This window comes from Ochotona curzoniae, unplaced genomic scaffold (genome assembly GCF_017591425.1).
Source record: "Ochotona curzoniae isolate NIBS_2020 unplaced genomic scaffold, NIBS_Ocur_1.0 contig_2754, whole genome shotgun sequence".
Classification (NCBI taxonomy): domain Eukaryota; kingdom Metazoa; phylum Chordata; class Mammalia; order Lagomorpha; family Ochotonidae; genus Ochotona; species Ochotona curzoniae.
In genome coordinates, this window is record NW_024465582.1 from 29,067,708 (window position 1) to 29,081,493 (window position 13,786).

The following is a 13,786-nucleotide window of genomic DNA, read 5'->3' on the forward strand; positions in this document are numbered from 1 at the left end:
CATTAATCAGGATACAACTTTTAGGCTAAAGAAAAACTGTATGTTGTCTACAAATGTCATAATCTGATCTTGTTGAGCCTTTAGTTAGAAATACAGAATCTTGGAAATACACAGTCACAGTTTTAAAGTCAAAGAAATTTTCCATTTAGTCTAGTCTCTTAATTTTACACATGAGTAAAATAGAGACCATCAAGGCAATTCAGCAAAAGTTACACATTGATAAGAATTATGGAATCAAGGTACAGGATTACTTAAGGAAAAAATATATAGATATTGTTGTAACAAAACTAAATGCTTTATTTCAGATGTGGTTTATAGCTAGAGGAGTGGTTGGTCCCCATTGTGGCGATGTTAAGAAGAGGCGGAATCCTTAGGTAGATTCTCATGGGAAGTGGTTAGGTCACGGCAGGTGCTGTGATGACATTTAGCCTAGCAATAAAGATGCTAGTTAGTCCCATGTGGAAGTGGAGACTTCAGTGCTTGACTTCAGCTCTCACTTCCAGCTTCGCACCAATGTAGACTCTACCCAGTACCAAATGATAGCTCAAGGAGTTAAGAGCCCTGAAACTCACAAGGGTGAACGAGACTGAGTTTATCAGCTGCTGGCTTGGGCTGCTCCTGACTTCAGCTTCAGCCTAGTTTAGCTTTTGCCTGCATTCAGGAGTGAGCTACCATATATATATTCCTATATATATATATGGTGTGCCCACATGAGCACACTTGTGTGTTTGTTAATAAGCAAAAATAAGGGGCAAGTATTTGCGCCAGCTTTAGAGATTAAGTTGTCCCAAAAGAGCAAGCCTACCCCCTGAATTTCCAGCTTGCTTCCTGTCTTGCCACACAATCTCTCTTTGCTGCCTCCATACCCATCCACCATGATGTAGTCCATCACGTAGGGATGCACCCAAGTAGATCCTGAACTCATGAGACCACTTCATCTCTGACTTTCAGCTTCCAAAACTGTGAGCTATATATACCTCTTTGCCAAGCAGTCAACCTCAGGTTCTTTGTTACAGCAACAGAAAAAGGACGAAAACATATGTTGACGTGTGTTGCTAAATGTCTGTATATACAAACACAACAATGAGAAGTTAAAAACTGTGAACTAAAATAGTCAGCCTCTTATAATTCACAGGAGAGTATCAGCACTATAAATTAAAAAGATGTTAAACACACCAGCAAGCCTTGGAAGGCTATTGATATAAGATAATACCACAATATCCTCAAAGATTAAGTTTCAAGCCTGGTGCTATAGCCTAGTGGCTAAATCCTTGCCTTGCATCTGCCAGAATCTTTATGGGTTCCAGTTCGTATCCTGGCTACCTCACTTCCCATCCAGCTCCCTGCTTTTGGCCTGGGAAAGCAGTGGAGGATGGGCCAAATCCTTGGAACCCTGCACCCATGTGAGAGACCTGGAAGAAGCTCCTGGTTCCTGGCTCCTGGCTTTGGATCAGATCAACTCTGGCCGTTGCAGCCACTTGGGGAGTGAACCAGCAGAGAGATCTTTTCCTCTGTATCGGACTCTCGCTGCATATTTGCCTTTCTAAAGTCACTTTTACCTACATAAAATTCCATTTTGCTGTCTATTTTTTAATTTTATTATTTAGGGGGGATGGAGGAAAAGAGAGAGGGAGGTGGAGCAGAGAAAAGGAGAATGCACTCCCATTAACTACCCAAACTCCTACAATGGTTGGAGCGGGGCTAGAACCAAAGATACCATCTGGGAACTCAGTCTTGGCCTCTCACATGGTTCTTACGGATTCACCCACTTAATTCTGCCTCCCAGAGTCTACATCAGCAGGGTGTTGGGTAAGGGGGCAGAGCTGGGTACCAAACTCAGGTGTTCTGATATAGGATATTGGCTTCTTATCCATCAAACCAGATGCCCGTTCTTTTTGTGGTTGTTTTGCCTCTCCCTTCTTGTTTTCTAGCACTGTCTCAGGCCATCAGAACAAATGAAAGCTTTCTCTTAAAAAAAAGAAACAGAAAAAGCATTCATTTGAAAGGCAAAGGACAGAGTGAGAGGCAAAGAGAAAGTTTCTATCTTCTAAGTCCAAACAGTTGATATAAATAGTCAGATCTGAGCCAGGCTCAAAGCAGGAACAAGAAAGTCCACCCAGGTCACTTTCACATGTAGCAAAGTCCAAGCACCTCAATCAACCCCCAGTGCCTTCACAGACCCATCCTCAGAGAGCTGGATTGGAGTCAGTCAGACAGGACCTGAACCGTGCTCTGATAAGGGGAGCCGGCCTTGCACGCAGTGGTTTCACTAGCTGTACCAGCACATCAATCCCTACAGGAAGGCTTTCTGAGGAGAAAAAAACACCCCTCCTTTTGAGAGATGCTGCTTGCCAGTTATTTCGTTAACTTTAAAGGAAGGAATACACATCCTGAATCCCTTTAGGAGGAAGTCCCCCAAGAGACACAGGGAATCTTGCAGTTTTTGTCTTTTCAAAATATTTTTTTACATCATTTTTATGACACAGTTTCATAGGCTCTGGGATTTCCTCCAGCCACTTCCCCCATATTGAATTCCTCCATATTGTTACAGTAGTACAGTTCATATCCAGTCATGATGTCTTCATTGCGGGCATGGACCATGCAGAAAGTCCAGCATCTTATTGTTCAGATACATTCAACAGTTTCATTAGGAGACCACCCTTGGTCTGAAACTAGAGCTGGCAGAATATCATCCCCACCAATGAGATGTCACTACACAACTTCAACAACAGGAAGAAACATGGAAATTAACAACATCAGGAAATTAATTAACATGGTATTGAGCGACCAATATGTTAGAAAATGCAAGTTCTTAGCCACATCCTGTAAATAATTCCTTGACATCTCAATTTTAGTATATACAGAATCAGCTGCTATAAACCTTTTTTTTTTCCTCCAAAGCTAACATGTTCTCAAGTTTAACCTAAATCAGAGTGGCACAGGAACAGTGGAAGCATCAACATTAACATCCATCATTTATATAACAGCTGAGTACAAACTTAACATCAAAGCTTCTATGCAGTTACATCTTAAATGTTTAGCATTAACAGTGATAAACTGATACAAATTTGGGGGGGAGATTCTTAAGCCACAATTTAAACTTTGCACTATATAGTGATTAAGCACAGGTTTACAGAACTTTGTATTTTAGTAATTGAAGAATAGAAAAGTTTTAAGCAGGTGAGCAGGGAAATCCCCAACAACCTAGTGAGTGAAAAAGAATTTAACTCTACATCCTACCTAGTAACATCCAGGAGAAGCAAACAGGGAGCCTGACCAGTAAGTACGAGCTGAGCAATTATAGGCTAGTTGGCCTTTTCCCTGGTTGTTCCAGACTTTCTATATCAGTGTCTCTCTCTGTCTATCTGAAAAGCCAAATGGGAAGCCTGATGAGTAACGTACAAGCTGAGTGATTATCGGCTAGCTGACCTTTACTAGCCTCTATCTGAACTAATTTTGGGGGCTCACAAGCAATCCTGATGGTGGGTGTAAGAGAGGGCTGGGAGCCAAGGCTGGAATTAGATAAGGACCGGTGAAAGCTCCTCTCCTGAGTTCAGAAAAAAATTTACAATCCTTTTATCTCTGAGTGCCACCCAGGGTTCCTGGCTGTAGTTCTGATGTCACCAGACCCTATGAGAGGGTTTTGGGCTGCTACCATCCCGTGTGGGAAATCCAATAGGAAATGAATGTCCTCGGAGTTCTTGACCTCCAAGGGCATTCACATTCCCTGTGATCTCCTAGGCAGTCAGGACACGGTGACCATACTGACAATCCTCAATGAAGTATCCATTGCTTCTGTGGTGAAAGCACTAGGGAGGGCTCCGGGGGTCTCCAGGACTAGGATACAGACCTCTTCTTATCCTCTTGTTCCAGCCTGAGATCCCCTCCTGCTCTGTACACACAACCTCCTTTTAAGAGGGTGTCAGGGTTGTTCTTGAATACAACGTTGCCCTTGGAGAAGATGGAACCCACAGTGGAACTGCCTCTAAGAACTGAAAAACTCAATTTGTTTAATATTCCTCTTGTTCCACTACAGGTCAGGAGTGCAGAGAAATTCTCCACTTTTTCTTAGAATGTTTGAGGAAGACTTTAAGCATAACTTATTATTTATAGATAACAAATTCTTAATGGCCTTAGACATTAGAAAAAACATAGAAATTTGTGGTGAAATCCAAAATATTTTATTATTTTTTGAAATATCTTTTCAGTGACATTACAGTGAAAGTCTTATGAGTTCCATTAAATAAGGAACTCAACAAAGTAAAATATTTTCACTTTTCATTTATAATGACCATACATATGGAGCATCTCTCATCTGTTCCTCAAATGCCTGCTCATGTTTAATATCTTCTTAGTGACTACTGTTTCTGAGCATCAGATATCTCTTGGAATCATTCCTATAATTTGGAAATAGCATGTTGATGGCCAATTAATGCTGCATAATGGCCTCTCCTGTAAACGGCATACATTGGGCATTTCATGATATTTTAAAGTGTAGGCAGTGGGCAGAGATGAAGACTTAGAAAGCTTGCAGCTACTTGTTATAAACAAGCTTATGGAATGGATTGCTTTGGTTGTGGCCCAGTGGTGTCACCATTTGTTCTCCCTTGCTTTAATGCATTTGGTTTTTAATGCTGAGTGAGCCAGAATCTTTTTAAAGCCAAAATCCCACTTATATGTGAACTGGTAATATGTTAAGTCTCTGGAGCTCCAGGGAGTCATTTCATGTCCATATCCACGATATACAACTGAGTGTAGTCAAATAGCTGTTGAGGGTTTAGTAAATATTGTTGACTGAATTAACTTAAGGATGTGGAAGGCCATAAACCTAGCCAAAATCTTTTTTTTTTTCAGACTTATTTTTATTTACTTGAAAGGCAGAGTTACACAAAAAGAAGGAGAAATAGAGACAAGAGAAATCCTCCATTCACTTATTCATTCCCAAATTACCTGTAATACCTGAACTTGGCCAGAATGAAACCAAGAACCTGGATTTTCTTCTGGGTCTTCCACAAGATTGCCATTATCAGCAGCTATTCATAGACCACTAGCAGGGAGCTGGATAGGAAGTGGAGCAGCCAAGTAGCTCACTGGTGCCCAAATGAGATGCAACATCATAGACAATGGTTTTATCTGCCATAATGCTGGTCCCAAACCTGGCCAAAGTCTTAATGTTGAAACATATTGCCAAAGCAGAAATCCACACTATCACAGTGAGGAGAATGAGGACAAGAAAGAACAAGCCCACAAGAGAACGGTAATCTAAATTCTCTTTCCCACACATCTTGCCATGAGTGAGTCTGTCCTTCCAACTTCAGGTGCCTAGCCTAGATGATAGCAGGAACTGAAGGGCAGGGTTCAGACAGTCCATATCTACACAGGTATCTATTGTACTTGACCCTGGTATCACGGCTTTATCTGGACAACTCAGGAAAACTTAGCCGCACAAGAAGGAATGTTTGCAATGATAAAAGCTTTCTATTGTTCATCCTTTAATTGATGGATCCATTCTACTTTCAAAACTCCTTAAGACATAAAGGCTCAGTACAAAGTGCACAACAGGAATAAATATTATGTAACATTGGATTTTGGTATCAGGTTTGGCTTGATTTTTTTGTTTTGTTTTGTTTTGGTTTTTTACCTTTACTTCATAGTGTGTTTCAAATACTGTTTTCTCATTTTATCCCTGAAACACTCACACCAGACCCTGATAATTTGGTAATACATCGAATCATTTTCAGTTTTTACTCCACTGGCTGTATCAAGTCATAGACAGACGCAAAGCCAGGATTATAAATTCAAGCGTCTCGGGGTCAACCCCATGTGAGCATCTGAAGCACTCAAAGAAAAAAAAAAAAACATTAACTCTCTGACAAATTTGATGGAAGTCACTTACAAAAAAGAAACTTCTTTGGAGAACGAGACAAAAGCAGAGAGCCAGCAACTCAATCCACATGTCCCACAGGGGTGGCAAGGATGCCATTACTTGAGTTGTCCTTGTTGCTTTGCACAGGCTGCAAGTAGAGTCGGAAGCCAGAGGCAGACATTGACCCATGATACTCGAATGCAGAATGCAGATGTCTTAACTGGTGATTTATAAATGCCGACCTCAGGGTCACCGTCTAAGTATTCAGATCACTTACATCTAGGTACTCATTTCAACAGTTTAAAAAAGCAGTGATAACTAATCCCTCTTTTTCAAAACACAGAGTTGGCTTTTGGCACAAGCCAACAAGAATTGGTAAGTGCATTCCTTCTTCTGCATTTGCTGTAAGTACTACAGCAAATACTATTTATAGAGAACTCCAGCAAGAGATCAATGGTGTGGGAATATCAGGTTAAGCCACCACTTGCAATACCAGCATGCCATATGAGTGACCATGCAAGTTCTGCTGATCCACTTTCAATCCATCTCTCTGCTGATGCCACAGAGGATGCCCCACGTGCTTGGGCTCCACCTCTCACTGCACAGGCCTGGATGGAGCTCCTGGCTCTGGCTCCTGGCTTTTGGCTGCCGACTGGCCCAGCCCTGGTCCCTGCAGCCATTCAAGGAATAAGCCATCACAGGAAATATTCCTCAGTATCTCTTTCTTTGAAATAAGTCTTCCTTTTAAAAAAAATGTACAACAAATTATGATTTTCCTCAAGACTTTCACACTGCTACAGAGACATGAATCAACCTTTAATATGCATTCTCAGTGTGAGGCCACTCATCTATATTTCCAGATATCTGTTTAAGTACTATATATGCAGTGGGCATAATCAGATTGAACTTGAGCTTGAAACTGCCTAAAATTAATACCAAGGGCATCACAATATCAAGAGTAAAGAGGAAGTTTCTCTAAGACAACAGTAAAATGACTGGCTTTGGCAGCTGCAACAGTCCCGACACTTGATTGTTTCCACAGCCAAGGCTGCTGAGCAGGCCTGTTCTCTGCGCCCTCCCCGGCCACGCACACATTCACTTCTACTCCCAGCTATTCTTAAACTCATGTTGACTATCACAGAAAATTCTTTCTAACTGCTCTAAAATAAACTGTGTCTCCGTAACAATGAGCATAATTGACAATTAGGGCACATTATTCACAGCTCAAAATATCCCTATCACACAAGAAGTGCACAATGCAATGAAGTACAAGCACATGAACATTGGAGAGAGGAGTTTCAGACTCCCTGAAAAGAAGAATCAAGTTTAAAATAGGTTGGGTTTGTGGCACAGTAGGTGATGCCACAGCCTATGATGCTGATGTCCCATGAAGTGCTGATGTGAGCCCCAGCTGCTCCACTTACAACCAGCTCCCTGCTAATGTGCTTGGGAAAGCCATGGAAGGTGGCTCAAGTGCTTGGGCCCTTGCCACTCATGTAGGAGACCCAGATGAAACTCCTGGCTTCAGCCAGGCATGGATCTGGCCACTGTAATCAGTTTGGATATGAACCAATGAGTGGAAATGTTCTCTTGTTTCCTTCCATCCCTCCTTCCCTCTCCCTTCCTTTCCCTCTCAGTCTTCCTATCTCTCCTTTCTGTAACACTATAGCTCTCTCTCCCTCTGTCTCTGTAATGCTGACTTTCAAATAGATAATTTTTTAAAACCATTTTAAAAATAAAAGATTAAAATGAGAGACTAGGAAGAACATAAGCACAGTTGTCCAAGGTGCTCTGGTAGGATACAGATGACAAGCACCACATTCCCATTGAATAGTCACAGTCCAACCAACAGTCGTAGCCACTCAATAACCATTCAGTGACACAACAATCACCAAAGGAATGACATCTCTACTCCAGTTAGTTGTTAATGAAGACATTGGCAAGAGCATTGTTCTAATTTGGTTTTGTGCTTCCCAACAATATTTCCTCTGATATCCCTTGGTTCCTAATAAGGGCACATAAGTGGAGAAAAAAATCCAGTTTCTCCATATTTGAAATCATCAAGATTCTAAACCATGACAACTTTGTCAATCTTGTACTTTAAGCTGTGATGGATACGAAACAGATCTATTACTTTTTACTTTAACCGTAAAACCCCAAACGACTCTACCTTAAAGGGTAATTGTAAGAAATCATAAATGCAGAGAGCTCTGAAGCACAGTAATAAAATCTGTCATCATTTCCAATGTTCTTTTTACTTTGCCCTTTCCATACAAGCACTGGTAGAGTGAAACACAAATGAAATGACATAGATTACTCACCATGGGTCATTAGCAAGTGATTGCTTAAAAAAAAAGTCAGCAATTTAAAAGGCACAACTGGAAAAGTTTATTTTTGTAAGATAAATTTAGTTTGCAAGCTCTGAACAACGTTCAGTAAGTCTTCTGGGAAAAGAAGCATTCTAGGGAGCCTGCTAGGCATATTTCACAGGTCAGACTCTTAGCTTCTGCATCTAAAATGGACAGTCTATTTAGGTGGGCTTTAAATCAGTATGCAAAGAATTTCTCCTGATAGTCTGTGCCCTCCAAGCAGCCCTGGCTTGCTTCCAGTGTTTAAAAACACTAAACAATAACTTTATCATAAAAGAACAGGGAACATCAATTAAAGACATCTGGTGAGTGACACATGCATCCCAATGTAGATCATCTGAAAGAATCCTAAGTCAAACAAAGGGCAATTTCATCAAGATAATAACAAATCCAATTGAGCAGAAGCTGTCTTGAATCTTTCCAAACCGGAGGGAAGGTGATGATTCAAGATGCTGGGAAATTGAGAATTTAATATAAAATACTACAAGGTACTTCAGAATTCAATACATAATTGGCTAATACACAATAAAATTTATTTAGCTCATTCAACAGATGAGATTCATCAAAACAAAAAGTTCAGAGAAACGCAACAGGGATATAGCAAGGAAAGCTGTGCTGATATATATATATTTTTTTAGTAACCCCTGAATTTTGAATATACTATCACTACAGCAACTTGTAAAAACTATCTCTTTATCTGTGTCTTATCTCTCTTTATGGAGCAAAGAGAGCAAGACAGAAGCCAGCAGTGGAGGGAATGAATGTAGCTCGGAAAGACTGAAAGCTAAGCTCAACTGGCAAATCCACTGACAGGACAAGGAACTTGAGAAACACGTCTGTCATAGGACCCAATGTTAAAAAACAAATGACTTAAAAGACACAAAATAAGAATAGCAAAGGAAGGAAAAAGGTAGAGCAAAATCAAAATTCGCCCTTGTGAGCTATTATTACAACATTAGGTCTACTAAAAGATTGTATAATATCACAGATTATCACAACAGTTCCCCTAACATATAATCTGGAAAATAGGAAAAGGTAAATATGGTAATAAAATTGTTTTTAATATTAAGCACAAAAAAAGAATATACTGATTCCTGATTATCAGTCATCACTTGTTAGAGAGATTTCATAAAATTACCCTTGAAGAATATCAAATACCCTTGAGGCAATACTGTGGCACAACAAATTGAGTTACCACTTGAGACACCCACATACCTATTATAGAATCCACTTTCCCTTTGACCCAGCTTCCTGGCAGGTTCCTGTCATACACATGGGACACCCACATGGAGTTCTTGGCTCCTGATTGTGTTCATTCTCTCCCTCTCTTCCTCCCTCTCTCTCCCTGCTTCCTCCCTTCCTTCCTCCCTCCCCTGCTCTCTCTCTCTCTCTCTCTCTCTCTCTGTCCCTCTGCATTTCAAATAAATACATAAATAAATAAATAAATCTGCTTAAAAGCTAACATGAAACTGTTATGGTCTGAATGCTGGTAGCTTCCTAAAATTCACATGTTGAAGATACAGGTTATAATGTGATGGCGTCTGGAGGTGGAACTTTGGCAGATAATTAAGGTTAAATGAGACTGCCAAGGCAAAGCCTTCTCATAAGGAGACACACAGGAGTGTGCACTCCTCTCCCTCTTTCTCCCTCCCCCTCTCCCTCTGCTCTCTGTGAAGGTGCAAAACCAAAAAGAGCCCTTACCAGGAACTAAATTCTCTGCCAAATTAAACTTAGATATCCCAGGCTCCATAACTTTGGGAAGATCAATTTTTGTTTAAGCCACAGTCTATGATGTTTTGTTATGACAGTGAGAACTGATAACCTATTCTCTCTGCCCCAAAGCCTTTCTTTATATTTATTTGAGACTTGATCACTTAGTTAATGAAGGTATACAACATGCTCTAGAATCACAGAATTGGCTGTAGTGTTAGGAAGCATCTCTGATGCAGTTTAACTACGGGTCTCAGGTCTGACTTTTGCAGGACATGGAACTTGACTACATGATATTGCAAGTTCTACTTGAACCCCTCTAGTGACTGGAGCTCATTAAACAAGTGATCCTTTCAAGATACTCTTCTCTCTGCTCTTGGGTACGGTATTCATAATGACACAAAAATGTCCCACAGAGAGACAGGTAAGAGAGAAAAGAGACTGCTTTAACATTTAGAAAATCCTCTTTGGATTTCCAAATGTCACAATGCCAACAGAACACATTCTCAAATTCTAAACAGAATTAATCCAGTAAAACTTCCTCATCAAAACCAGAAAACACCAATTTCTAAGTGCATAATTTAGGAATCTCTTAGTGCAGGAACAAGGTGGAGGGTGACATCCTTTGACCAATACAACAAAACCTTTCAAGCCCTCAAGTGACAAACTCTAACCAGGGTAAATGTCGGGCTCTTTTTCTCTAGTAGAGTAATATTTTACTTAGAGTCATTTAATGAAGTGGTAGCACTTTATGCCAGTTGGTTTCTCAAGAGCTCAGAAGGCAATGAAAAGAGAGCTCTACTGTTTACATTTGGACAACCGTAGGTAACTCAGTTCTCTCATTCTGGGAAGTATGAGTCTCAGCAGTAAGACATACATGTTTGCATTAAACAAATACAAATAGGAAATCTCCTAAGGTTGTTAAGTACCAGTAGCTCCTTAAAGTCGTGGTTCAGTTAATCATTTGCTTTTTGAATGTTTTTCTCCAAGAATGGGGGAAAATTGGTTTTTTGATACATTCTTAATTATCCAAAAGCATCCTCCCTTTTGATTTCACACATTTTTAGTCACATCACATGTTCCTTAAATTCAATAAGAGAAGGAAGTATTATGTAAAAGGTTTGCTTTCATACTTAATTTGTAATAAGAAAGCTTAGCAACAGAAAGATGTGTTTGCATTGTGGTAATTTGTATGCAGGTCATCTCTTATTACAATGAACAACTCATAGGAAGATGAAAGCAGCTTCAGGCTCAAAGCCATGGCCTTTTATTTAACACAAAATCCATACCACCAACAGCAACCAGTGAAACAAATGAATCTACATTTCCTCAGAGTCTGTTGAATGTATTTACTTGGTTATTAAACATAGTATTCACTCAAAGACCTGGAATACTTCCAGGTACCTTTATTTTTCAGAGACCCTGTTAGGCATACTGTAGTTTTCCCTCCACATTCTTATCCTATAATCTTAAAAGCTGAATTATGATTCTACAGGAAGCATGAGAATTGGCCTTCGGATATCACAATAGAATTATTAGTTCCAGCAGAAATCATTCCCATACTAAAGAAATGTGTTTGTATTTGTGGTTTTCTAATGCCTTCAGATGAATGCTCCTACGTCACAACCACATCTGTTTGGAGGTCTTTTTCCTCTTGGGTATAAATGAACAAAGGACAGTGTTCTTAGAGCTCGCCTGATGGAAATTAACAGTCTGCTTTCATCTTTGCTTGGTGTAATTTTCTCTGAGTCGTTCTATTTGTTTACTTCTTCCATAAGACAACAGAAATCTAGGCTCTAATAAATTGGGACCTTAACTATATGAAGTAACTGGAAAGAAAGCTTAACATCCATCAGGTTCTGAAGATGTCCACTTAAAAGGAGAGTAAGAAAGAGGAGAGATTAACAGACATAAGCCAAGGAAGAAAACTCACAAAAAGGATAACCTTTCACAGGATGGGTGGGTTTTTGTTGTGATTGTTGTTTAGTTTCTATTTGTTTAATTTTTTCCACGAGGTGAGCTTTTATAATGGTCAGCTGAATAACTACGTGATAGAAGCTCAATTGATGCCTCTGCACCTGCCCAGAAAGCTTGAAATTCAAGACACATATTTCATTTTCCACTGTTTTTTTTTTGAAGCAGATGCTTTCTACATGCCTTCAAAAACCATGATGCCCAGGATCCTGCTAATAGGCTTATACATGAAAGAACGGCAAGGCACATAAAACGACAGAGAACTTCCAGCAAATGTCAGCCTGGCCACATGGACACACAAGTCTTCATTTACAAATCGGCTACATGCAGCCAAAGAGCTGAAACTTCACCAAAGTTTCCTACAAGCTTCATCAAGACAGCCCAGAATGAAAAGCCAAAGAAAACAGTCCAAGTTTACACGCGCACACATTCAAAACAGAAATGAAAACAAAGATACTTACACTTTTGCTCCGAGAGAGTGAATCAGGAGTATCGCTTTCCATGGTGGTGTTTGAAGTGCTTCAAACGGGTACTAGTTGTTTCCAACTCCAAATGCTCTTACTGCAACAATTATCTACTCAGAAGCCAACTGGAATGCTGAAAAGAAAGGCAAGGAAATGTTTAATCAAGTATATGATTAACACGTGCGCCTCAAGACTCTGTCTTAGATTAGGACAGTCATTCTTAAATAATTCCTGGTGTTTGTGTTTAAGGCAACAAAAGTACACATGAGAAACATTTCCACAGAAGCTTTTGTTAAATATAAGTTAGAGCTCTCGAGCACCACCCGTTTTTCATTAAATAGTCAAGTCTGCACATTTAGCAACAGAGAAAGAGCATGATAGCAACAGCCTATAGTTACAGGTATTGAAATGAAGATGCAATTGAATCGGATAGGTATCGATTCAAGCTAGGACAGCCAGCGAACTCTCACACTTCTGGGAAGGCATCACAGAGGCAGTCGTGTCTACAGCCACAGCACTCTCCCTACATGTGAAGCAAAGATGGTCCCCCTCTCGCCTCCAGGGATCACGGTGCCTTGGTGACACCTCAGGGATAAGGTTAGTGAGTTTTCTACACCTTTAATTCAGAGACGTGACCGAGGAGTGCTTGAGAGAAGTGGAGGGCAGCGAGTTTACCTAGTTAGGCAATACTTGTTATTTCAAAGAGATTATGCCAGAGTCATTGCCACTTGAATAACATGGACAGTCTCCTTACCTAACTTTCACCTTCTACCAGATACCAGGAAGGAGATTCTCTGTTTTGAGAAAAGAGCAGATCAGATGGCCATCTGTGCTGTGTTTGGTTCTGGTGCCCTGCTACATCTAGACATGACTTGCATATTCACAGGATATATCTATATGCAGCCTGAAGTGCCTTTGGGGGAAAGCACACTAAGGGAAAGAGGATGAGGCTAAGAGGCACGACCCAAACAAAAACTGTGACATTGTAGGCATGGCCTGATGCTAGCAACAACATGTTGTGCCATCATTTGGATAGAACAGTTCTCTCAACACTTGAGCTTGCAGTTTAAGTAAAGGAGTGGCAGTGATTCAGGTCTCTAGCAGCTGGCTGTGCCACAAAATTGGAAAAATATTATAGAGTTTGGTGCAATGACTCAGTGGCTAATCCTCCATCTCCAAGCACCACATCACATAGGGTTGCCAGTTCGTGTCCTGGCTGCTCCACTTTCCATCCAGATCCCTACCTGTTGCCTGGGAAAGCAACTGAGTATGGCCCAAAGCCTTAGAACCCTGCATCCAAGTGAGAGACTTGGAAGAAGCTCCTGCTTCTGGCTTGGGATCAGCTCAGCTACAGCCATTGCAGCTACTGGGGGAGTGAACCAGTGGATGGAAGATCTTTTTCT

General features: G+C 40.5%; 1 protein-coding gene across 1 annotated transcript in view; it reads right to left on the bottom strand.

Annotated features, from left to right (window-relative positions):
* The window catches only part of PDE4D (phosphodiesterase 4D), a 1,371,497-nt gene that overhangs the window by 1,057,438 nt on the left and 300,273 nt on the right, over window positions 1-13,786 (bottom strand). Inside the window, exon 2 of the mRNA XM_040977570.1 lies at window positions 12,381-12,516. Coding sequence (XP_040833504.1) covers window positions 12,381-12,422 — 42 coding nt within the window. The 5' untranslated portion in view covers window positions 12,423-12,516. The remainder of the gene's footprint in view (window positions 1-12,380; window positions 12,517-13,786) is intronic.